Source organism: Staurois parvus, unplaced genomic scaffold, assembly GCF_062004578.1.
Source record: "Staurois parvus isolate SC_StPar_1 unplaced genomic scaffold, SC_StPar_1.0 ptg000512l, whole genome shotgun sequence".
Lineage (NCBI taxonomy): Eukaryota > Metazoa > Chordata > Amphibia > Anura > Ranidae > Staurois > Staurois parvus.
The window spans coordinates 470572-497176 of record NW_028318308.1 but is presented as its reverse complement, the minus strand read 5'-3'; the positions used below and the strand labels follow the sequence as shown (position 1 = coordinate 497176).

General features: G+C 46.4%; 1 protein-coding gene across 1 annotated transcript in view; it reads right to left on the bottom strand.

Moving 5' to 3' along the window:
• Positions 1-6567: 6567 nt before the first annotated feature.
• The window catches only part of LOC149451873 (uncharacterized), a 63964-nt gene continuing 43926 nt past the window's right edge, over positions 6568-26605 (bottom strand). Inside the window, exons 5-6 of the mRNA XM_089690051.1 lie at positions 15175-15777; positions 6568-7485 (exon numbers count right to left, since the gene is read on the bottom strand). Of these exons, the coding sequence (XP_089546177.1) occupies positions 6884-7485; positions 15175-15777 (1205 nt within the window). The 3' untranslated portion in view covers positions 6568-6883. The remainder of the gene's footprint in view (positions 7486-15174; positions 15778-26605) is intronic.

Genomic DNA, 26605 nt, shown 5'->3' with positions numbered 1-26605 from the left:
ATTTGGCCAAGCTGGTGCAGGTCTACTTACTTAGTCCTTCGTATGAGTTGATGGTGGGTTGGTGGCTGCTACCAGGCCTTCTAGCTAGGCCGCTCCTTCCCTGCCACACAGGTGGTCCTCTCTCAGGGGGGCGGTGAAATTCCAAGCTTTCCTCCTTCCACGCTTCCTGCCTGGAGGTGAGCCCCTCTCCTATCTACACCCCCTCCCAGGCTCCTGCTCTTCAGCCTCAATTCCTCATCTTCCACCCGAACTCTCCTCCAACTCTCCTACTGCTGATCAAGCTTGGTTACTCTTAAAGGCTGTCCTGGCCCCTTGCCAAGCCTCCAGTTGGGGATTGGTCAGGATCGTCTAAGAGTACAGACTAGCCACTCCTCACCTCCGCCCACTGTTTCTAGATCTTTCTCAAAAGTTCTACAACAGGGGGAAGTTTCAGAGAGCTGGTCTGCAGAGCCTCTCAGCTCTGACCCAAATTTGGCCCTGTTAGCTATCACACCCAGGCTGCTACTCAGCTCTTCTCACTAACAATTGAACTAGAGCTCCCCCTAGCTAAGTAGGAGGGTGCTACATGTGCATACGGCATCAGTGTGATCCAGGGGAGGGGGGCAGAGAGTCAGAGCATTGTGTGTATAAGGCAGCTGTGTGACCTAGGGGGAGGGGGGCAGAGAGGTGGAGCATTGTGTATATAAGGCAGCGGTGTGACCCAGGGGGAGGGGGGCAGAGAGCCACAGCATTGTGTATATAAGGCAGCGGTGTGACCCAGGGGGAGGGGGGCAGAGAGGTGGAGCATTGTGTATATAAGGCAGCGGTGTGACCCAGGGGGAGGGGGCAGAGAGCCGGAGCATTGTGTATATAAGGCAGCGGTGTGACTCAGGGGGAGGGGGGCAGAGAGCCAGAGCATTGTGTGTATAAGGCAGCGGTGTGACCCAGGGGGAGGGGGGAAGAGAGCCGGAGCATTGTGTGTATAAGGCAGTGGTGTGACCCAGGGGGAGGGGGGCAGAGAGCCAGAGCATTGTGTATATAAGGCAGCGGTGTGACCCAGAGGGAGGGGGGAAGAGAGCCGGAGCATTGTGTGTATAAGGCAGCGGTGTAACCCAAAGGGAAGGGGGCAGAGAGCCGGAGCATTGTGTATATAAGGCAGCGGTGTGACCCAGGGGGAGGGGGGCAGAGAGCCGGAGCATTGTGTGTATAAAGCAGTGGTGTGATCCAGGGGGAGGGGGGCAGAGAGCCGGAGCATTGTGTGTATAAAGCAGTGGTGTGATCCAGGGGGAGGGGGGCAGAGAGCCGGAGCATTGTGTGTATAAAGCAGTGGTGTGATCCAGGGGGAGGGGGGCAGAGAGCCACAGCATTGTGTATATAAGGCAGCGGTGTGACCTACCGCGTTTTAAACACTTTTTGCACTGAGCCTTTAGGACCGGGCCTTTTGGCCAAGTCCTGGGCAATTTTTTTGCTACAGGCCTCAGGGTCTGGTCAGTGCACAATTTGGGCACGACCACTTTTTTATTATTTTTATAGATTTATTTAATTATTTATTTATTTATTTTTACACTCCCACGTTTGTCACTTTTACTTATGTGTGTGTTTTCTTCACATGATGGAGGGTGTGGGTCCTCGGGCCTGCCCTGAAGTCTAGGGGGAGGATGTGTGCCTTTTGGTTCCTTCCTCCCCTGTCCCTAGGGGTTTTCTCTTCGGGAGAGCCCCCTGACCAAGTACTGGATGTCCGGCTTCGGCTGGGCATAAGGAACGGTGGTCCACCAGGCCTTTTGGCCAGGAGGACCAAATGGGAACCTTGTCCCTGTCAGGAGCTTCGTGCCCCGGGGGATCAGGGTAGTGGTCCAACCCCTTCGGGGGTAGGACAAAGCACACCCCTAAGTGCACTTTTTGTGTGGTGTTTTTGCACTTGCACTTTTTTGTGAAACACTTACGGGTTTTTCGTTGTAGTTTGCACGTTTGCGGACTAAAAAAAAAAAAAAAAAAAAAGCGGTGTGACCCAGGGGGAGGGGGGCAGAGAGCCACTTCAAAATTGTAAGTTTAGTGGTTCCGTGGGGCCTTAAAGGTGGGTGACCACTGCCTCTGATTGTCCATGTAGGCTTGGCAGCTGTGGAGTAAAACTGTAACATTTTTCTGTCTCCGGTCCTGGGGAAAAGACATTTGATTTCTATTTCCAAATGCAATCTGCTTGCTCTCTCCCTCAGAAAATGTTCTATCCAATAAAATTTTAAAAGGTGTGATGCAAATCCATAATTTTTTCTCTATTCAATTTAAATTAAAAAAAATACAGTTTTTTTTTCCAGATGCAATATGGACACCCAGTTGCTTGGAAATTGTGGCCTGGCCATCCAGGCTTAATAGCAGTGGTACAAAACTGTAATATTTCTCTGTGTTTGGTCCCTGAATCAAATTTTTTTTTTAATTGCAAGATGCAGTGTGCCCGCTCAGTCACTGTCCAAAAAAGGGGCTAAATGTACTTGTGGTGCTAATGTGTGATATTTCTATGATTCCAAATTCAAACAATAAAACACACATTTTTCATGTCCAAATGAAAAATGTCTGCCCAATCCCTGCTTATTAGCTGTGGTGCAAATCTGCAACACCTTCAGACTAAAAAAAAGTGATTTTCTATATCCACAAGCAATATGCTTTCTCTTTCCTTCAGAAGTCCCGACCTATCCAATAAAGGCATAAAAGGGTGCGCTTCAAATCTGTTCAACTTTTCCGTCTTCAGTCTTAGAAAAACACATAAAATCTGCCTGCTCTCTCCCCATGAAATTGTGGACTATCAAAAAGGCTTCAAAAACTTTGCTGCAAATATGTACAATCTTTTGGTCTTCAGTCTCAGAGAAAAAAGACACTTATTCAATTATTTGACATAAAATCTGCCTGCTCTCTTTGTCTGACATTGCATCTTTGCAAAAAAAAAGTACACACTATAACCAAAAAGGTTGAGTATCTGGGCTGCCGGTCCCCATATGAATTCATGTTCTTGTATTAAGAGTTTTCTTGTAAGAACACTGTCAGAGCAATATTCCTTTTAGAAACAACGCATTTAACACTCTAATAGAAATGTGTATGTAATAAAGTTGACAAAAAAATAGCAATTACTGATTTCTAAAGTCTGGCCCCCGACACTCCAAAGGCGTGATGGCACCTCTAGAGGCAGGCGGCGGGTCAGCACATCACCTCAGGGAGTGGTCCATTCCTACAATGGGGGATTGAAAGGAACATTGGGTTCCAGTAACTTTTGTCTTTTTAAACTTTTATTTTAGAAAGGTGATGAAGGTGAGGGTTAGGGATCCCAGATACCATGAAGATCACCTACAGAATCTCCAGATCCATATCCAGCTTCACAGTGTCAGAACCTTTAAGCCGACCCAGCAACACCACTATAAGCACAATCCCAAGTTCACTACATCTTTCAAGTGAGCCACCATACTCTGTGAGAAACCAACCTTCCTCTTGGCTTTCTCCAACAAGGGACCTCCCCTGGACCTTCTCCTTAGCACAGCTTCCTCCATACCAGGCAGGACAGCTTCAGGACCACTTCAGCCCACCTTATACTACTGTGCCTTAAATCAGAGCTCCATCCAGCAGCACCTCCTAAGGCCTAAGCCCAGGGGAAGAGAGCAAGCACATGGTGTGTCCTAAGAATTTATATCCTCCCCCAGCATGCACCAGTGACCTGAATGTTTTACAGGGCTGGCTAAAGGACATATAAATATTTATAACTCTGTTCTGTTTGTGAAATCTCATTCTATGAGCCCCAGTGACACCTACTGGCCTCAGTAAGGAATTACAGCCCAATTCCAGCTTAGGGTAAGACCAAATGAAAAGCTATACAATCATCCTAAACTGACTACAGCCCACCCAAAATGTAAATTTAGGTGGCAGCCCGTGTTTAGGGCAAGGGGGCTACACTCCCATGGATTTCAAAATTACTTATTTTCAAAATGTTTTAGCAGAAACAAAGAAAAAAAATTGTTTTTGACATTTTTTTTGTGTCGTTTGTTTTGTTTAGCATAAAAAGAGAAAAAAAACCCAGTGGTGATTAAATACAACCAAAAAGAAAGTGTTACAATTCCTCCTCAAAAGGAGCAATCATGTTGGTTGGAGCTTCCTACTGACGTCATCGCGTCAGGGGAAGAGAGCAAGCACATGGCCTGTCCTAAGTATTTATACCCCCCCCCCAGCATGCATCAGTGACCTGAACTTCTTACAGGGCTGGCAAAAGGACATATAAATATTTATAACTCTGTTCTGTTTGTGAAATCTCATTCTATTGCCGGGAGAACCAGTGACACCTACTGACCGCAGTAAGGAATTACAACCCAATTCAAGCTTAGGGTAAGACCAAATGCAAAGCTATGCAATCTACCTAAGCTGACTACAGCCCACCCAAAATGTAAATTTAGGTGGTAGCCCCTGTTTAGGACAAGGTGTCAGGGATCGCGGCGGCAAGTGACTCCGCGTATGCGCGGAGCACCGATCCAACCGATCCGACGGACTCTGAGACCTGTACGGCGGCAGCCGCGCATGCGCACTCGCGATCGCGGCCGCTCACCCGGCACCAATAGCAGGGCAGGGCGCACTATTTAAACCTGCCCTGCACTAACACCCATTGCCGTATGGTCTCTTCTTTGTGTTCCTGTGTTCCTAGATTTGTTGCTGACCCTGCCTGAACCTGACCTCCGCTGACTTCTCCTGCTCTGATCCCCCGGCTAGTCTGACTTCTCTTCTGCATACTCCGTACCTGATCTGAACCCCTGTTGCCGACCCCTGCAAGTGACCTGACTATTCTTCCGCCTGCCGCCTTGTACTACGCTGACCCCACTGTTACTGACCCGGCTCGTTGACCACGCTTACTACTCTGCCATCCATCCATCCCGCTCGGATCCAGTCTTCCACCTCTTCACATCAGGCTCTCTACCTGCACATACCTCTGGCGGGTCCCGCTGCCACAGACGGGGGTACTCAGGGGTCGCGACCTGGTCTTTGTCTGCTCCAAGCCCATCCCCACCATCAGGGGCTCTGGCGAACAAGCAGACTGGGGCTTAGACTCCGCGCCCTGGGGAATCCTGTCCTGTGGACTGCTAGGGGCCCCGCTAGGTGGTTTATAACACAAGGAGGCTACACTCCCATGGATTTCAAAATTACTTATTTGTAAAATGTTATAGCAGAAACGAAGTAAAACATTTTTTGGAAATTTTGTTTTGTTTAGCAGAAATGAAAAAAAAAGAAAAAAAAAACAGTGGTGATTAAATACCATCAAAAAGAAAGCGTTACAATTCCTCCTCACAAGGAGCAATCACGTTGGGCAGAGCTTCCTACTGACGTCATCGCGTACCAGGAAGTAGATGTCCACGCCTGGTTGGTGAATATTTATACATGCACATGTGTTTTACCTTTGTGGAAGTGCACTTCTTTATATGATAAAGCATTTTAACAAGCATTGTTTTACACTATGGAGAGGCTCTTTTCTTTGCTTTACATGAATCACCAAATGAAAATCTATACAATCATCCTAAACTGACTACAGACCACCCAAAATTTAAATTTAGGTGGTAGCCCCTGTTTAGGACAAAGGGGGCTACACTCCCATGGATTTCAATGGGGGTTGGATTCAACATCCACATTTTGGTGAAGTACCCAAGACCAAAACTGGGTACATTTTTGCTCATTGCTAATTGTAACTTTGATGAATATCATCAGTAGATGCCAGTTATCTGCAGGGCGGTGATTATTCCTGGACTTACCAGGTCATAGGTACCACACTTATTGCCCCCTGGACTTGGACTTACCAGGTCATAGGTACCACACTCATTGCCCCCTGGACTTGGACTTACCAGGTCATAGGTACCACACTCATTGCCCCCTGGACTTGGACTTACCAGGCCATAGGTACCACACTCATTGCCCCCTGGACTTGGACTTACCAGGTCATAGGTACCACACTCATTGCCCCCTGGACTTGGACTTACCAGGTCATAGGTACCACACTTATTGCCCCCTGGACTTGGACTTACCAGGTCATAGGTACCACACTCATTGCCCCCTGGACTTGGACTTACCAGGTCATAGGTACCACACTCATTGCCCCCTGGACTTGGACTTACCAGGTCATAGGTACCACACTCATTGCCCCCTGGACTTGGACTTACCAGGTCATAGGTACCACACTCATTGCCCCCTGGACTTGGACTTACCAGGTCATAGGTACCACACTTATTGCCCCCTGGACTTGGACTTACCAGGTCATAGGTACCACACTCATTGCCCCCTGGACTTGGACTTACCAGGTCATAGGTACCACACTCATTGCCCCCCTGGACTTGGACTTACCAGGTCATAGGTACCACACTCATTGCCCCCCTGGACTTGGACTTACCAGGTCATAGGTACCACACTCATTGCCCCCCTGTGCTAGGCTGGTAGTGTACAATGGATCTCCTCTTTGGTTCTGCCCCTTATTACCTCTTACAAACACTTGGAGTAGAAGGAAAGGGGGGACAAGTGACTAAAACTAACCAATTAGATTTCAGGTTTTATATCAAAGTAAAAACACGAGAATGCAGCTTGTACATTGCCTCTATATATTTTTTATTTCAGATGATTTATGTGAATTATTTATGGTGTTACGATGATAGGATTATAAATCAACCAGGACTATTATGTTACCACTGAGAAAAAAAAATCCTTCGATTTCAAATCTTGTTTTTAATTTGTTTTAGCTACTCTGTGAAAACATCGATTCCTTCATTGTTTGATCTACACTTATCATTATCAACCCTCATTGCTGATGGGGATGACAAATAAATCATCATCTCTGTAATTCAGAACCAACAATTGGGGCATCTTAAATACAAAGTGTAAATGATGAGCTCATTCGTTTTCACTGAAGTCTGGGCTGGACAAGAACTTCCCCTTTGATTTCATAGTATAGAGATACCCAATTAATGACATTTCCATTGTGTCTGCCAGAGATGACTTTATGGATGTCTTCTGGTGTCAGGACATAATCCCACATGTGGACATCACTTATTTCACCAACCAATGACTGCTTAGCATCAAACCCTCCACCAAAAGAGTCTTGTTCCTGTCCCAGGACAATGCTGGTCTCAGCTGCAATAGAAGACCCTTTCATGGAGACTCTTCTGGGGTAGAGTTTCCCATTGACCCAAAGTTGGACCACTCCAGTGTTGGAGTCCCAGGTCACACAGATGTGCCTCCAGTTCAAAGACTCCGAGTCTATCCTAAAATTTGTGACTTCCTGGTTGATGGATACAAAACAAGTGTTTGGGGGCTGTAAGTAGATGAAAAAGGCGTTGTCCTTCCCGGGAGTAGCAAGAGAGAAGGGAGTATAGGGGCGGGAAAGGTCAGTATAGGAACGTAGACAGACGCTGACTTCCTGCAATGGTCTTGTAATTTCAGGTCTTAGAATGACATGAGCTGTGCTGGTTTCTTTGGGGAAGACGAAGACTTTACTCTCCAAGCCTAGGGAAGGAACCAGACGAAACGCATTACTGCTTTAGATGCTGAACTATAAATTCATAAATTATTTACAGATACTAGAAATGTTTTTAAAAAATGGATACACTCATACAGAATATCTCAGGAACATCATTATCTATTTCCATTCTGTGAATAAATACGAGGTTTGCAGATCCAGTAACGAATGTGGTTTGGCACCTTTTTGCATCATTGAAGTTGTCTAGTCAAGAATGTTATATTGAACTCCAAACGTCCTGATAATATTTTGATTAAAGCGGCGACCTAAGTTGTCGAAGTGTGGGAGCCCTAACACCACCGGGTATATAAACCGGCTGCCATGTTCATTAACCACTTGCCTACTGGACACTTTTACCCCCCTCCTGGCCAGACCATTTTTCAGCTTTCCGAGCTGTCGCAATTTGAATGCCAATTGAGCGGTCATGCAACACTGTACCCATATTACATTTTTATCATTTTTTTCTCTCGCATAAATAGAAAAAAAGACCGAAAATTTTGGAAAAAAACGTTGTTCTTTGTTTTGATAAAAATTTACAAATGGTAATTTTTCTCCTTCTCTGATGTGCGTTGGTGAGGCTGCACTAATAGGCAGCACTGATGGGCACAGATTGGCAGCACTGACAGGTACAGATTGGCAGCACTGCTGGGTACTGATGGACAGAACTGTTGGTAACTGAAGGGCAGCACTGATGGGCACTGATGGACACTTTTGAGGCTGTACTAATAATTAGGGCACTGATAACACTTCAAAAAATTTTTATTTTTTGCCAGTTTTGGAAACAAAAGGATCCATTTCTTAATGAATTTCACATTCTGAGTTCAAATATAACAATGAAATTTGTCAATTGGCTCTAGTTTTTCTGTAAACGGAAAGTTTTCTACTATAGGCGTAATGACTACATAATGCACAATAATTATATAGATAGATGTCTTTCCACAAATATACAGCAAGTGATATTGACTACATAACAAAGCCTAAATGGCATAATATATTGCATAGGATTACCAAGAAAAATGATAGCCATAAGCTAAGTTGAATCATTTTAATACTTAGGATTCTCACTAGTTTTGTCTTCAGTTTGTGTCGGTTTTGCTTCTCTTGGCTTTTCTCTTGTATTCGAGGAAAGGGCTATCTCTTACAACTGCACGTGACGACACGCTTCAGGTTCTTCCTCACTTGACTCAACCACGAAGGATTCTGGTGCTTTAGGAATTGGTAGCCCCTCTCCATGAGGAACTGGACGTATTGCCGATGGAATATTTGGATAGTGCACAGATAACTTTTTCTTCTTATTTAGCCCTTTTACAATTGGAGGCACCATACAAAAGTAACAATTACTAACATGATCTGTTGGCTCTCTCCAAATCATTGGCACAGCGAAAGGCATAGATGCCTTTTTTCCATTCAACCATTGCTCCAGTGCCGTCCCACAAGAATTGCAGCATATATGTGGTGCCCAGCTCTTGTCCTGGTCTCCTATCTTGCAGCCAAAATACAAGTTGTAGGCTTTCTTAATCATTCCTGTTATCCTCCTTTTTTGTGAGATAAAAGTTATTTCACCGCAGATATAGCAGAAATTATCTGCTTTATTCACACAAGTTCGAGGCATTACTGAGTAGCCTATATAAGCAGAAAACCAAATGTAAAGACGAACTCCAATCAGCTACAGATACTGCAGCTTTTATGCAGTGAAGTGATGCAATTAAAGGCTAATATTGCATCATCTCAGTATACAGGACATTTTCTATTGGTCACCAGTATCAATTGCGCAATATGCAGCTGAAGTTGCATCATAATTTTGAATGGCTTACGTCATTAGATGGGTGAATATATCATGGAAACTAGAGCCAATCAACATTTTTTAGGGTCATTTTCGTTTTCAGCACCCCAAAATTATGTAAGATTAGCTAATTTTATGCCCAAAACTTTTTACCTGTTGAACAGTGATTAATGTAGATGTCTCCTTTGACAGGACACCACGATCACAGAGAGCGCCGGGTGCGTGCCGCTGGGGGTGTGTCCTCCAAGAACTGGACGACCACGCTGTAGCTGTCATTCGGCTATAGCTCAGTTAATATAAGTGGTTAATATATCAGTAACAATTATATAAGTCATAATAAATTGTGATAAACAAAATAACCACAAATAATAGCGCAATCCTAAATTAAATCAATAAATTAATTTGCACAAATATATATAACCACCTCCAAATATGTGCAAGTTAATAGTGCAATATCATAAATAAGGGATCTCAATATAGTCCATTCAAAAAAGTACATATATCAATGATCCTCAATCAATGAAGCTTACCACTCCCTCGGAAGAAGTCATTGGACGAAACACGTTAGGGTGTGGCTAGCCGGTGACGTCACCACGCACGCCGACGCATGTGTCCGGATCACGTGATAGCACTATCGCCATCTTGAGTGCAGGCAGGCTGGTGAGACGCTGGATATAGGGCACTGAGCCCTGATGCAACAAATGCTTTACTCTTACTTGCTTATTGTGTGCGTGAATCTGTTGGATAATATTACACTAGGCCAGGGGTGTCCAAACTTTTTTCAAAGAGGGCCAGATTGGATGAAGTGAACATGGTGGAGGGCCGAACATTTTTCCGAACATTCTTTGAACCATTACAATTAAATGCAAATAAATTATTTTATGCCAAGGTAATTGCAAACGACATACTTTTCATTTCATAACATTAAGATCAACTGACAGCTGAGTTTTCACAATGTATTGAAAATAAATAAAAAAAAAACTTACCTGCACTAATGTGAAGGGTGAAAAAGGTAGCTGGAGCTGAAGTCTCTGCTCGGCAGCCGGGAGGGGAAGAGAAACACACTTCACGCTGGAAGCCCGGCCCTGACGACACCGCCCTCTGTCGCTCCCTCTGTCACGCATGCGCACTGCTCTCAAGCAGAAGACTGTCTGCCATAGAAGGGAGGGCCGTGCGACAGCCACATTACACAGACCAGGGAGAACGCGCCGCAGTCACGCATGCGCACTGCCCTCTGCTCTCAAGCAGAAGACTGTCTGCCATAGAAGGGAGGGCCGTGGGAGGGCCACATTACACAGAGCAGGGAGGGCTGTTGGAGGGCCGTATTAAACCGACCCCCGGGCCGTAAATGGCCCGCGGGCCGGACTTTGGACATGCCTGCACTATGGCGAGTTCTTTCTTTACCCACATGTGCTAATTTGGATATGAGAGGATCTTCTTTCGGAGTTTGTTTGGTGGAATACTGGATATATATTGATATGCTGATTGATTACCAACACATGAGGATCTTCTCTTGGAGTCTGTTTGGTGAATGCTGGATATATACTAATATGCTGGTTAATTACTAGCACATGGTGAGTGTGCATTTTGATGGGGTGTTCTGAGCACTGAATATCACATTTGATGAAGGAGGATCTCAGTACTTCATTGATTGAGGATCATTGATATATGGACTTTTTTGAATGGACTATATTGAGATCCCTTATTTATGATATTGCACTATTAACTTGCACATATTTGGAGGTGGTTATATATATTTGTGCAAATTAATTTATTGATTTAATTTAGGATTGCGCTATTATTTGTGGTTATTTTGTTTATCACAATTTATTATGACTTATATAATTGTTACTGATATATTAACCACTTCTTGACTGAGCTATAGCTTTATCACAATTTATTACACTGTTCAACAGGTAAAAAGTTTTGGGCATAAAATTAGCTAATCTTACATAATTTTGGGGTGCTGAAAACGAAAATGACCCTAAAAAATGTTGATTGGCTCTAGTTTCCATGATATATTCACCCATCTAATGACGTAAGCCATTCAAAATGATGATGCAACTTCAGCTGCATATTGCGCAATTGATACTGGTGACCAATAGAAAATGTCATGTATACTGAGATGATGCAATATTAGCCTTTAATTGCATCACTTCACTGCATAAAAGCTGCAGTATCTGTAGCTGATTGGAGTTCCACAGCGTCTTTACATTTGGTTTTCTGCTTATATAGGCTACTCAGTAATGCCTCCTCACAACTTACAGGACTTAAAGGATCTGCCACTGATGGCTTGGTGCCAATACCACAGCATACGTTCAGGCATACCTTCAGAGGAGTCCATGGAGTCCATGTCTGAGAAGGTCAGGGCTGTTTTGGCGGAAAAAGGGGGGGCTATTCAATATTCAATTCAGTTTGATTTATTCATGTACTTGCTGGGTACTTTCCCTATCAACAGTGTTTAAAGAATAAGTTCACCTTTCGCAACATGTTACATGTTAAACCCATATTCAGAGTGTAACATGTAACATGTCATGAACAGACCGGCCCCTGCTCCCCCCCCCAATCCCCCTCTTTGACCAGCTAGTGGGGGATCTTCTCCCCCAGCTAACTGTCAACATTTTTAAAAGACGCCCACCTGGCCTTGTCACTCATTCACAGTCCTCTGTGAGGGGAAGACTACAAGTCCCAACAGCCAGTAATCGCTGTGAGCGTTGTGGTAGTACAAGGTGTGGGCAAGCAGATACACTGACAAGTCTGCAGGAGACCTGCATGACATCAGCGATCACGGGTACAATGCTTCATGGGCTCCTGCAACAAAAAATAATACATGCACATTTCGTTACCTGCAAAACAAATGTGCATTTATTAATTTTTGTCAAAAGGTGAACTTATCCTTTAACCACTTCCCGTCCAGTCCAGTCAGGTCTATAAACGGCAGGACGGGACCACTGCCGATGCGGGGGGACGTTTCTTAACACCACCCGCATTCTCTGCCTGTGTGTGCTCCCTGGGAGTGCAGCACCACGATCTGGTGCCCGTTGTGTCCGGATCGCTGTATGGGACCTGTGCGAGGTCCCGATTCATGTGATCCCTGATTGGCCAATCAGGGATCACATGAATAGTAGTAAGCAAGATGTCACTTCCTGACATCATTGCTTCCTACTTGTGAAATGTGTGAATGATCACAGAGGTCACATGGTACAGGGCCGTTCACAACAACCCTGTACCATGATGGTGACACTGTACTGCTAGGGTGACAGTATGTGAAAAAATTAAAAAAAATAAATAATAATATAAAAAATTAAATTAAAATGTAAAAAAAAAGAATTGAAAAATTATAATTTTTGGTTATAAACTAATTTGGGTTATTTTTTTTTAACAAAAAAGATAGATGAATACATTTTGGCCAAGATTTATGAAGAAAGATTATTTATTTGCAAAATTTTATAAGAAAAACACTTTTTAAAAAATGTTTTGGACTTTTTCATTTATATACCAAAAAAATAAAAATCCCAGCGGTGAATAAATACCACCAAAATAAATTTTTATCTGTCTCAAAAAAATGCTAAAAAATTCATATGTGTACAGTGTTGCATGACCGCGCAATTGTCATTTAAAGTGTGATATCGCTGAAAGCTGAAAATTGGCCGGGACTGGAAGGAGGGGAGGGAAGCGACCGGACTGGAAGGGGGGGAAAGCGTCCAGACTGGAATGGGGGGGAAAGCGTCCGGACTGGAAGGGGGGGAAAGCGTCCAGACTGGAAGGGGGGGAAAGCGTCCAGACTGGAATGGGGGGGGAAAGCGTCCAGACTGGAATGGGGGGGAAAGCGTCAGGACTGGAAGGAAGGGGGGGAAGCGTCAGGACTGGAAGGAAGGGGGGGAAGCGTCAGGACTGGAAGGAAGGGGGGAAAGTGTCCGGACTGGAAGGGGGGGGAAGTGTCCGGACTGGAAGGGGGGAAAGTGTCCAGACTGGAAGGGGGGGAAAGTGTCCGGACTGGAAGGGGGGGGAAAGTGTCCGGACTGGAAGGGGGGGAAAGTGTCCAGACTGGAAGGGGGGGAAGTGTCCGGACTGGAAGGAAGGGGCGGAAGTGTCCAGACTGGAAGGGGGGGAAGTGTCCGGACTGGAAGGAAGGGGGGGAAGTGTCCAGACTGGAAGGGGGGGAAGTGTCCGGACTGGAAGGAAGGGGGGGAAGTGTCCAGACTGGAAGTGGTTAAAGAGGCCTGCAAGCAACTCTTACCTTTACTTACTGCTGCCAATTGTTCGATCGCCTCCTATTGGAAGCAGACAGACGACTTGACAACACCCCATCTACTGTATATTCTCATATTCGAGAAGTTAGACTCATAAAAGCGAGAACGCTGAATGTGTGTGGGACTCCTGGGTCCACATTGATGGCTCTTTGTAGAATAAATATGGGATTTACTTTCCAAAAAGTGGCCGTTTTACTCTCTTTTTCATTCTTCTATGCTACTCCTTCCCCGTCTTACCCCTTCCCATCCTCCTACCTACATACTGGAATGCTACTCTCTCACTTGCTCCCCTTCCTACCCTCCCCAGTTGATTTTATTTGTTGGTGACTACTTATCGCTCAGGTTTTCAGGAACTCGTGCAACTTTGAGACAATACCTCACATGTGAAGTGTGATCACCATTTACTTACACTATATTGCCAGAAGCATTGGCCCCGCCCTCCCAATCATGTGATTCAGGTGTTCCAATCCCCTCCATATCATGTGATTCAGGTGTTCCAATCCCCTACATATCATGTGATTCAGGTGCTCCAATCCCCTCCATGGACACAGGTGTATACAATCAAGCCCCTAGGCATGCAGACGGCTTCTACAAACATTGGTGAAAGAATGGGTCGCTCTCAGGAGCTCAGTGACTCCAAGCGTGGTCCCGTGATAGGTGGCCACCTGGGCAATAAGTCCATCCGTGACATTTCCTGGCTACTAAATATTCCACGCTCAACTGTTAGTGGGATTATAACTAAGTGTAAGCTACTGGGAACAACAGCCACTCAGCCACCAAGTGATGGCCGATAAACTAACAACCAAAACTGGAATTGACTAAATCCTTGTCGCTTCCGGTTTCATACATCATAGAGATATTCGAGGAACGGATCTTCCTCCTTTTCCCCTATGTTCATCCACAGTGGCTTCAAGTTCCCCGGTAGGACAGGAGAGCCTGGAAACAGTGGCTTGTGGTGGGGGAAGGGGTTGGGTCCCTTCCACTCCTTGTAAAAGTGATTGGGTGGCTGTATAGCCGCTTAGATCACTTTTACAAAAAAAAGAGAATCAAAAAAGAGGCTCAAAAAACTACACCAGGGTAATGGCTGCAGCTGCAGATCCTGGTATAGCCACTTCAACCCGAGGTCGTTTATATACTGCCTAGGGGTATGACATTATTAAAAATACTCAAGAAAGGAAAAGTTTTGAACTATGAATGATAATTCTGTTTGACACAAGTAGTGCCGGGACAAGGTCATCCAGTGCCCAGGGCAAAGATTTAAACCTGTACCTCCCCAATGCCCACTTACGATGTGCAAGTTTAGGGGATCCTACACCCTGCAGTCACTTGTCAGTACTCCTGTCAGCCTTGTAACAGGAGGAAGGCACTCCTAGTAAACCATTGTGCCCAGGGCAGCCGTCCCTTCCACCCACCCTTTGTTCCGGCTCTGGACAGAAGAAATAATGAACTCAAGGTGGACCTCAGTTTTTGAAACCTACACAATCCTACAGATTTATGATCATCTTTCACTTATATTCATCATTATCGCCTCTCATTGCTGATGGGAATGGCACATAAACTCTTCTTCAATGTAACTCTGTACTGAAAGCTGGAGAATCTTATTCATGAACAAGGTGTATATAGTAAGATGACAGACTTACGTTGAGGTTTGGGCTTGACGAGAACTTCCCCTTTCATTTCACAACGTAAAGACTTCCAATTAATGATATTCCCATGGAGATCACCAGAGAGGACCTTCTGGATGTCTTCCTGAGTCAGGACATAATCCCACATGTGGACGTCACTTATTTCACCAACTAATGACTGCTTAGCATCAAACCCTCCGCCAAAAGAATCTTGGTCCTGTCCCAGAACAATACTGCTTTCAGCATCGATATCATTTCTATAACCTGATCTCATGTAACCCCTTTCGGAGGAGAGCTTTCCATTGAGCCAAAGATAGGCCTCAGCATAGTGCCAGGTCACACAAATGTGCCTCCAGTAAAAAGGCTTCCAGTTTGGTGTAAAAGCAGTCACTGCATTATTTAGGGATACCTTATAGGTGTTTGGAGGCTCTAAGTAGATGTGCAAGGCATCGGAATATCCTGGAGTAGCCATAGAGAACAAAGAATATGGGCGTGACAGATCACTGTAGGAACGTAGACAGACGCTGGCTTTCTCCAACAGCCTTGTAATTGTAGGTCTCAGAATGACATGAGCTGTATCGGTTTCTTTAGGGAAGAAGAAGATTTTACCCTCCAAGTCTAGAAATGGAAGAAAACAGACAACATCATTACTGCTACAGATCAAAGCTTTGGGTTCAAAACAAAAAGATACACTGATAAATCTCAGGAAGGTAATTATTTTCCTTTTTTGTTGTCCAAATATGTAGTTTGCAGAACCTGAACCATGTGTTTATCTGTTGCCACTCCTCTGGTGATGTAGTAGGTGGTGTCATTGCCCTTTTAATACCAGCTATGGGTGGGGCCTGGTAGTACATGTATGGGAACAGGTTGTCCCTGACCAACACCATGTAGGTCTGTGTACCTGAGTAGAGGAGAGAGTCCTCTGCAGGGCTGGAGTAGTTATGGACTCACAATGAAGAAAATGGAAGAACCTTGCTACCCCTGACCTTTGCCTAGCAGATCTGTAGCTTGGTTTTTGTAGGCCTCAGGGCCTGGGACTGCGGGTGTCAGGGTCCAGATCTGAACCTGGGAGCTCTGCAATGTCTGACTGTAGCTTTTTTGCTGTACCACATGAGATGCTAGACAGCTCCCTGTCTAATCCCTTGGACAACGTTGCCTCGTATCTTGTTCTTGGTGAACCTTGAACTCCTTGCTCCTCCCATAAACTTCCTATTTAAGCCATGTCTCTGCACTTCCTTTTTGCCAGATTATTGTTGTCACAGAGCTAGTCTCCCCCCATCCCCCGGTTCCTGCTCCCCCCCCCCCCCAGCATCCCCTCACTCTTCTGCAATCTGCCTCTGCCAAGGGAGCATCCTGCTCCTCTGGCGGAGCTCCAGAAAGTCCTGCACCTTGCTGTGCGAATCCACATGCAGGTTCCCCTCCTGTCACCCGCCTCCCTGTTTCCATGGGCACGGCGCGATCCATCTCTCCCACGCTCCGTGCCTGCTAGAGACAAAGGCTGCACTCCCTGTGTGGGGCCAGCGTAAAGGGGATGAGGCCCATTGCCATAGTAACCTGACGCTAAGTCTCAGGTTACCACAGCAACAAGAACTTGCCCAGCTCCGTATACAATGCGGAGCGGGCCCCCGGTCCTTGTGTGTAGTTCCTGGCTGCTTCCCCTGCTGGTGTGAGCGAGGTCTGAGCTGCGGCCAGACCTCCTCACTGACCCCCCTTCTCCCTCTCACTAGCCTCTCCACTGTCAGCCTTCTATGGATCCCTGTCTGTGTGGACTTTAACCCCGTGCTGCTTGAATCTCTGCCTGTGTTACTTTAACCCCGTGCTGCCTGGATCCCTGCCTGTGTGGACTTTAACCTCGTGCTGCCCGGATATCTGCCTGTGTGGACTTTAACCCCGTGCTGCCTGGATCTCTGCTTGTGTGGATTTAACCCCCCGTGTCCAGGTCCCTGCATCCAGTAAGTGGATTAACCACATGCTGCCCGGATCCTGGCCTGTGCTGGACTTAACCCCAATTCTGCCTGAAAGACTTAGCCCATTTCTGCCCGAAACCCTTGCCCGTGGACTCCTGTGTTACCCCCGCCACTCTGTCCTATTGAACCCGGTGGACTATCGCCCCCCTGCTGCCCCATATTGCCATCCTGCGAACCCTACTGTATTGCTGTGTCTTGTGTTGTTCTGTGGACTAGCTGCCCGATCGTCTGTAACGCAGTGAAACCCCCCAATAAACGCCCGTACCTCGGGTTCCATGCAATCTGTTTCCGTGTGCTCTCTCTCTGTGCTCCTAGTGCATACCTGAAGCTGTCTGTATCTTCACTACAATTTTTTACTGTCCTTTGGCTTGTTCCTTGACTATGCTTTAGCTTGATCCCAGCCTGCGACCACTTGTTACCAACCTTTGGCCTGTTTTACTGACTATGCTTCTGCTAGATCCCAACCTGCTACATCTGTTTCTGGACCCCGGTTGCTCTCCTCCTGGTGGGGAGATCCTGAAGACCACGACCTGGTACCAACACACAGCAAAAACCTCTCCACCATCAGGAGCTTTGATGTAGACCTGTCTTTGGATCACTTAGTGCTGGTCAATAGGAACCTCTCTACTGCTATAGATACTGGTCTCTGAGCCTGACAGAGGGACTTCTTGTGTGAGAAACAATATGCGAGAAAGCTTGCCTCGGGCCAGGAGAGTGAGCAACACAGTGTGGTGGTACTTCCAAAAAGGCAGATATGTGCGCATCCTATCGGGGGAACAAGCAGGACCTGAACCAGCCTGGCGGGAACCGCTGTCCAATCCAGGTCTCTTGCAAGCTTACATTTTCCATCATCTCAGTTCACCAATAAAGGGGATTCATTTTTACCTTCAAAGGTTCTCCTGAGATTTTAAGGTCTTTTTAACACGGACGTTCTGATCGGGTGCGCCTGTCCGTTTTTTAGGCAGATACAGTCGGAACCTCCATTCTCCTCTATGAAGTGTAAATGGACATGTGTCCATTTACTGTACACCCTCTGACATTCAATTCAATCTAATCTGCCAAAAAAGGGACAGAGGAGGATCCAATTCCCCTTCCATCCATCGGATCGGGTCAGATGAAAACGGACAGGCGGTCCATTTTCATCTGACCACCCATTGAGAACAGCAAGCAACTCTGTGTCGGCTCTGCAGCAGTGGAGCCGACACAGAGCTGTCATTCGCTTGCTCAGAGGGGATCAACGGACAGATCCCCCGCTGAGCAAGCGGATCCGCTAAACAGGTCTGCCCCGTGTGAAAGGACCCTAAAGGATATTTTCACCTTTCAATAAATAAATACAAACAGTTTTGCAAGTAAAAAAAAATGTGCGTTTAACAATTTCTTATTAAGAGCCTGCAAAGCATTGCACTCACGATCAGCAGATGATGGGTGCAATGCCAGGCTCCTGCAGACTGTCAGTGTAGCTGTCTGTCCATACCTTGTACAGGCAGGTAGTTACTGAATGACAGGATGAATCAATCAACTACCGAGAGTGCTCACCAGTGCCCTGGAAGTTCATTAACTTCTTGCCGACGGCTTCACCGCGGCCGGCCAGTTCTGAGTGGACGTCATATGACGTCCTCCCAGAACGCGCTCTCCTGCGCGCCCCAGGAGGCGCGCACCCGGCGATCTCCGTGATCGCTGTGTCCTACGGACACAGCTGATCACGTGATGTGGTGAAAGGCCGATCCCACCGGCCTTTTACCACGTGATCAGCGGTGTCCAATGACACGCTGATCACAGGGAAATGCAAGTGCCGGTTCTCGGCTGCACTTTCCTCACACTGTCAGATCGGTGCCCAGCAGTGACACCCGCAAGTTCTGCCCAGCAGTGCGCCCACTAGCCCCGCCCACCCGTTCCCAGCAGTGCCCCCACCTGTGCCCAGCAGTGCCCCCACCTGTGCCACTCTGCAGTGCCACCTACCTGTGCCCAGAAGTGCCACCTACATGTGCCCAGCAGTGCCACCCACCTGTGCCCACCCACCAGTGCCACCCACCTGTGCCCACCAGTGCCACCCACCTGTGCCCACCCACCAGTGCTGCCCACCAGTGCCACCCACCAGTGCAGCCCAGCAGTGCTGCCAGTCAGTGCCACCAGTCAGTGCCCAGGGGTTGTGCCAGTCAGTGCCGCCAGTCAGTGCCCAGAAGTGATGCCAGTCAGTGCCGTCTATCAGTACCCATCATCAGTGTCACCTATCAGTGCCGCCTATCAGTGCTGCATATCAGTGCCGCCTATCCGTGACCCCTAATTAGTGCTGTCTATCAGTGCCGCCTATCCGTGCCACCTCATTAGTACTGCCTATCAGTGCCCTTTAGTGCTGCCTATCAGTGCCCATCAGTGCCGCCTATCAGTGCCCATCAGTGCCGCCTCATCAACGCAAATCAGTGAAGGAGAAAAAATACCTGTTTGAAAAATTTTATAAAAGAAACAAATAAACTTTTTTTTTTTTTCAAATTTTTTGCACTTTTTTAAATTTATAGCGCAAAAAGTAAAGCGCCCAGTGGCGATTAAATACCACCAAAAGAAAGCTCTATTTGTGAGAAAAAAATGATCAAAATTTCATATGGGTACAATGTTGCATGACCGCGCAATTGTCAATCAAAGTGCGGCAGCGCTGAAAGCTGAAAATTGGCCTGGTAAGGAAGGGGGTAGAAGTGCCTGGTAGGCAGGAAGGGGGTAGAAGTGCCTGGTAGGCAGGAAGGGGGTAGAAGTGCCCGGTAGGCAGGAAGGGGGTAGAAGTGCCCGGTAGGCAGGAAGGGGGTAGAAGTGCCCTGTAGGCAGGAAGGGGTAGAAGTGCCTGGTAGGCAGGAAGGGGGTAGAAGTGCCCGGTAGGCAGGAAGGGGGTAGAAGTGCCCTGTAGGCAGGAAGGGGGTAGAAGTGCCCGGTAGGCAGGAAGGGGGTAGAAGTGCCTGGTAGGCAGGAAGGGGGTAGAAGTGCCCTGTAGGCAGGAAGGGGGTAGAAGTGCCTGGTAGGCAGGAAGGGGGTAGAAGTGCCTGGTAGGCGAGGGGTTAAGAACTACAAGCCATCCGCTGCAAATGCTGATGGTAGTTGTAACTCTCCCATTCAGAACTCTGTGAATGAATGATGCGGCTGGGTGGGCGGAGCCTCACACAACTGTGTTCTTTTTTTTTTAATTTTGACAGCGGGTGTGGGGAGAGGATCCCTGTTCCCCTGTCACAACGGTGGCCTGGGGGGGGTTGCGGGGGCTGCTGCATCAGTAACATGTTTCATGTTACACGTTACACCCTGAACACGACTGTAACATGTTATAAATAGATGAACGTATCCTTTAATTACAATAGAGGCCTCAGTTGTAAGGTATAGGGGTGCTGACACCACCAGGTATACAAACTGGCTGCCTTGCTTATTAAAGACCAAATTTTTTGACGTTAAAATATGTGTTAACATTTGCGTTGATTTTCTCATCCAATATCGGACACTTTCACCCCCTTCCTGCCCAGGCCAACTTTCAGCTTTCAGCGCTACCACACTTTGAATGACAATTGCGCGGTCACGCAACACTGAACCCAAATTTAATTTTTTTTTTACACAAATAGAGCTTTTTTTGTTGGTATTTAACCACCACTGAGTTTAATTTTTTAATATATCAATTTAAAAAGACCACAAATTTTGAATAAAAAAAAAATACAGGTGAAACTCGAACAATGAGAATCTGGAGCAAAAGTTCATTTATTTCAGTGCAGCAACTTAAAAGGTGACACTAATATATGAGACTCATTACATGCAAAGCAAGATAGTTCCAGCCGTGATTTGTCATCATTGTGATGATTATGGCTTACAGCTCATGAAAACCCCAAATCCACAATCTCAGAAAATGAGAATCTTGTGAAAAGGTGGAATAATCTCGGCTCAAAGTGTCCCACTCTAATCAGCTCATTCAGCCATAACACCTGCAAAGGGTTCCTGAGCCTTTAAATGGTCTCTCAGTCTGGTTCAGTAGGAATCACAATCATGGGAAAGACTGCTGACCTGACACCATCACTGACACCCTCCATAAGGAGGGAAAGCCTCAAAAGGGAATTGCAGAAGAAGTTGGATGTTCCCAAAGTGCTGTATCAAAGAACATTAATAGAAAGTTATGTGGAAGGGAAAAGGTGCACAAGCAGCAGGGATGACAGCAGCCTGGAGAGGATTGTCAGGAAAAGGCCATTCAAAAGTGTTGGGGACTTTCACAAGGAGTGGACTGAGGCTGGAGTCAGTGCATCAAGAGCCACCACACACAGACGGATCCTGGACATGGGCTTCAAATGTCGTATTCCTCTTGTCAAGCCGCTCCTGAACAACAAACAACGTCACAAGCATCTTACCTGGGCTAAAGAAAAACAGACCTGGTCTGTTGATCAGTGGTCCAAAGTCCTCTTTTCTGATGAGAGCAACTTTTGCATCTCATTTGGAAACCAAGGACCCCGAGTATGGAGGAAGAATGGAGAGGTCCAAGGACCCCGAGTATGGAGGAAGAATGTAGAGGTCCAAGGACCCCGAGTATGGAGGAAGAATGGAGAGGTCCAAGGACCCCGAGTATGGAGGAAGAATGGAGAGGCCCAAGGACCCCGAGTATGGAGGAAGAATGGAGAGGCCCAAGGACCCCGAGTATGGAGGAAGAATGGAGAGGTCCAAGGACCCCGAGTATGGAGGAAGAATGTAGAGGTCCAAGGACCCCGAGTATGGAGGAAGAATGGAGAGGCCCAAGGACCCCGAGTATGGAGGAAGAATGTAGAGGTCCAAGGACCCCGAGTATGGAGGAAGAATGGAGAGGCCCAAGGACCCCGAGTATGGAGGAAGAATGGAGAGGCCCAAGGACCCCGAGTATGGAGGAAGAATGGAGAGGCACAAGGACCCCGAGTATGGAGGAAGAATGGAGAGGCACACACTGCAAGATGCTTGAAGTCCAGTGTGAAGTTTCCACAGTCTGTGTTGATTTGGGGAGCCATGTCATCTGCTGGTGTTGGCCCACTGTGCTTCATTAAGTCCAGGGTCACCGCAGCCGTCTACCAGGAGATTTTGGAGCACTTCATGCTTCCTTCCACAGACGAGCTTTATGGGGACGCTGACTTCATTTTCCAGCAGGACTTGGCTCCGCCCACACTGCCAAAAGCACCAAAACCTGGTTCAATGACCGTGGGATTACTGTGCTTGATTGGCCAGCAAACTCGCCTGACCTGAACCCCATAGAGAATCTATGGGGCATTGCCAAGAGAAAGATGAGAGACATGAGACCGAACAATGCAGAAGAGCTGAAGGCCGCTATTGAAGCATCCTGGTCTTCCATAACACCTCAGCAGTGCCACAGGCTGATAGCTTCCATGCCACGCCGCATTGAGGCAGTAATTGCTGCAAAAGGGGCCCCAACCAAGTACTGAGTACATATGCAGCTTCTACTTTTCAGAGGTCCGATATTGTTCTATGTACAATCCGTGTTTTATTGATTGCATGGAATATTCTCATTTTCTGAGATTGTGGATTTGGGGTTTTCATGAGCTGTAAGCCATAATCATCACAATGATGACAAATCACGGCTGGAACTATCTTGCTTTGCATGGAATGAGTCTCATATATTAGTGTCACCTTTTAAGTTGCTGCACTGAAATCAATGAACTTTTTCACCATATTCTCATTTTTCCAGTTTCACCTGTATTGTTCTTTGTTTTTGTTTTAAAATTTTGCACCATTTCTTTGTTAAAAATAACCCAAATCAGTGTATATTATTTAGTCTGTAGGAAAGTTATAGAGTTCACAAATTATGGGATATTCAGTATGTTTGAAAAATCGATCAATCCTGATGTACTGACAGCCAACCTCATTCCTTGAGGCCCGAAAATGCCATGACCGTACAAATCCCCCCCTAAATGCCAGGACCGTACAGATCCCCCTCTAAATGCCAGGACCATACAGATTCCCCCCCAAATACCAGGACCGTACAAATCCCCCCCCAAATGCCAGGACCGCACAGATCCCCCCCAAATGCCAGGACCGTACAAATCAACCCACCCCCAAATGCCAGGGCCGTACAGATCCCCCCCCCCAAATGCCAGGGCCGTAAACCCCCCCAAATGCCAAGACCATACAAATCCCCCCTAAAATGCCAAGACTGTATAACCCCCCCCCCCCCAAATGCCAGGACCATACAAATCCCCCCCCCCAAATGTCAGGACAGTACAAATCCCCCCAAATGTCAGGACAGTACAAATCCCCCCCATATGTCAGGACAGTACAAATCCCCCCAAATGTCAGGACGGTACAAATCCCCCTTAAATGTCAGGACAGTACAAATCCCCTCAAATGTCAGGACAGTACAAATCCCCCCCAAATGTCAGGACAGTACAAATCCCCCCCAAATGTCAGGATGGTACAAATCCCCCCAAATGTCAGGACAGTACAAATCCCCTCAAATGTCAGGACAGTACAAATCCCCCCCAAATGTCAGGACAGTACAAATCCCCCCAAATGTCAGGACAGTACAAATCCCCCCAAATGTCAGGAGGTTACAAATCCCTGCAAATGTCAGGACAGAACAAATCCCCCCCAAATGTCAGGACAGTACAAATCCCCCCAAATGTCAGGATGGTACAAATCCCCCAAATGTCAGGACAGTACAAATCCCCCCAAATGTCAGGACAGTACAAATCCCCCCCCAAATGTCAGGACAGTAAAAATCCCCCCAAATGTCAGGACAGTACAAATCCCCCCCAAATGTCAGGACAGTACAAATCCCCCCAATGACCCCTTTTAAAAAGTAGACACTCTGAGGTATTTAGTAGGCATGGTGAGTTTTTTGAAGTTGTAATTTTTTGTCAAATATTTTTGGAAAAGGAAAAAATATTTTTTTTCACAATTTTTTTTATATTTTGTACATACTGTCACGAGTGCAGTAAAGCATCATCATATAACTGGTATGGCAGTAATCAGAGACACTGACTGGTGACAGGATATTAACAAAAAAGTGCAGGTTTTTTTTTTATTACCTATAATTTTTTGTTTTTTACATACTGTGACCAGGACAACACATTATAGCACTGTACTACTCTGGGGAGGTGATCAGGATTTTTTTTTACACATTATGATTTCTTATACCAGTGAATTTTACTGGTATAAGCAACCATTTTTTTAATGAAATCCATTTATTCACTGTGTACTATTGTAACTAGCTATGATTGGCCACAGCTAATCACATGCTACACATGGGCTGGGATTGGCCCTATCTGTACCAAGTGGTCACTGTGACCAATCATAGAGATCAACACAATAGTACACAATGAATGACATGAATGGCAGCCATCCATTGTCATGTGATCTGCTGTAATTGGCCACAGTGATCACATGGTACCGACAGCAGCTCGGTTCACTGATCTTTCTTTTGCTGTGCTTGGTGGAAACAGCGGGTGACAGATCACACCACAGCATGGCCTGCGGAGTATGAGCGAGGTGAAATCCTGAGAGGACATCATATGACGTCCATCCACGATGGAAGAGCTCCCATTCGCAATGGCATTACCATAGGCTGGGCGGGAAGCAGCTATTCTGGAACTTATTTTTACTTCCATAGTTGTTAGCAAGCCCTGCTGAGCTGGTGGCAGAATGTACATCAGGAGCCAATCCTCTGCTCCTCACTGCCATGGAAGGAGGTCTAGACAACAGTTCTAGTGTTGTCCCTCAACCCCCTACTTCTGCTCGTCCATTCATCATCATTCACCATCATTCACATACAACAAGAGCACTAAACAAACATCCAAGATTCCAAGGTATTTAAATGATAAAATTGTCCTTTGCAGAATAGAGGCAACGTGTTTCCAGGGCCAAGCACACTCCTCCCCCCTTCATCGGGGATTACAAATTCTGGCTGTGCTTAAATGGACTTAGATGAGCAGATATCAGATAAGACTTCACTGGGATTTGCTGCTTGGAAGGTTTCAGGAGCTCCTGTGCTTCATTCACTAACACCGGCATAACCTGCCTTCCTGAAACTTTCCAAGCAGCAAATCCCAGCGCAGTCTTATCTGATATCTGCTCATCTAAGTCCATTTAAGCACAGCCAGAATTCTTCAGCCCCGATGGGGGGGGGGAGTGGTTTTGGCCCCCGAAACGCGTTGGCTCTATTCTTTAACATATCAGTTTTATCATTAAGCAGGGGCAGACTGACAACTCATGGGGCCCCCGGGCAATAGGGGATCATCGGGCCCCTGTGTCCTTGCCCAAACTCAAAAAAGCCTATGAAAAAGGTACTAGGGGCATCTCACTGGGCCCCCTACTGACCCCGGGCCCTCGGGCAGTGCCCGAGTTTCCAAATGGTCAGTCCGCCCCTGTCATTAAGTTACCTTGGATTCTCGGACATTTGTTCAGCACTCTCACCGGATGGTATATATTTGGATTCTCAACTCTGGGTCCTCTCCCTTTTTTCTCATTTTGTAGAGCCAGTGTTCCCAGCAACAATTTCAGTGGCCCTTGGAAAATCCAAGTCAATCTCCCCCTTTGTTCTGTATCCATCATCCTTCATCATGACTGGGAGGGGGGCACAACCCCAGAACTAGAATGCAGCAGATGTGCGGCTCCCGCTGTACCTTCTGGACTCTGGCTCAGTGGGCTTAGTTACAGCGATGTGAGTAAAAATAAGTAAAATCCTGGAACACGCCCTTGCTTGGTTGCCCCTGTAGCTGTGAACAAAGCCATAGGAACATTTTTTTTCTCTGTGTTTTTTGCCCTTTTTTCAGTTATGTTCAGGATTGAAGGTTTTTCTTTTAACCAATGGAAAGCTTGTTGCTAGTGGGAGTTGATGGTCATTTAGGCTTTGAAAAACACTCATTTTCAGACGTTCCTACTGAAGTCTATTTTGGCAAAATTTCTCCATTCTGCTTCAGATGAATCCCATGTACCTTTCTGAGCATCAGGCATGGAGTTGCAGTCCCCTGAGGGCTCATATATACACAGGTACCAGTAATATATACACAGGCACCATTAGACTTCGGCTGTTGACCATTTTGGAGCTTTGAGTTTCAAGCTGTGATTCTGGCAAACTCATGGTAGTGGGGATCCTAAACCTCATTCCTATTTATAGTTCAGTATAATTGTCACAATATAGGTGCTATGTCAGCCCCAATTATTAACTCTCTCATTAATCTCTTGTGCCCAGAGGAAGTACATCCTCAATTAGTGTCCTACTCCTGCGTGCCAATGCTCCTGGCTTTAATTAATGCACCCCCTCCACCCTCCTGCCAAAAGTTCCCAAATTCAATTAAATGTGTTCTCCCCACTGTCATCCTGCTTTACAGCTCCAAATTCAATTATTGTATTTCCTTTCCTGTCTTCCTGTTTCGTGCCCCCAATGTAATTTAGCATCTCCTCCATTGCCGCCCTGCCACTATCTCTCCCCAGAGATAGCAGGTTTACACCTCTCCGCGGAAAGCTGCGAACCTCCTGTGGGGAGGATC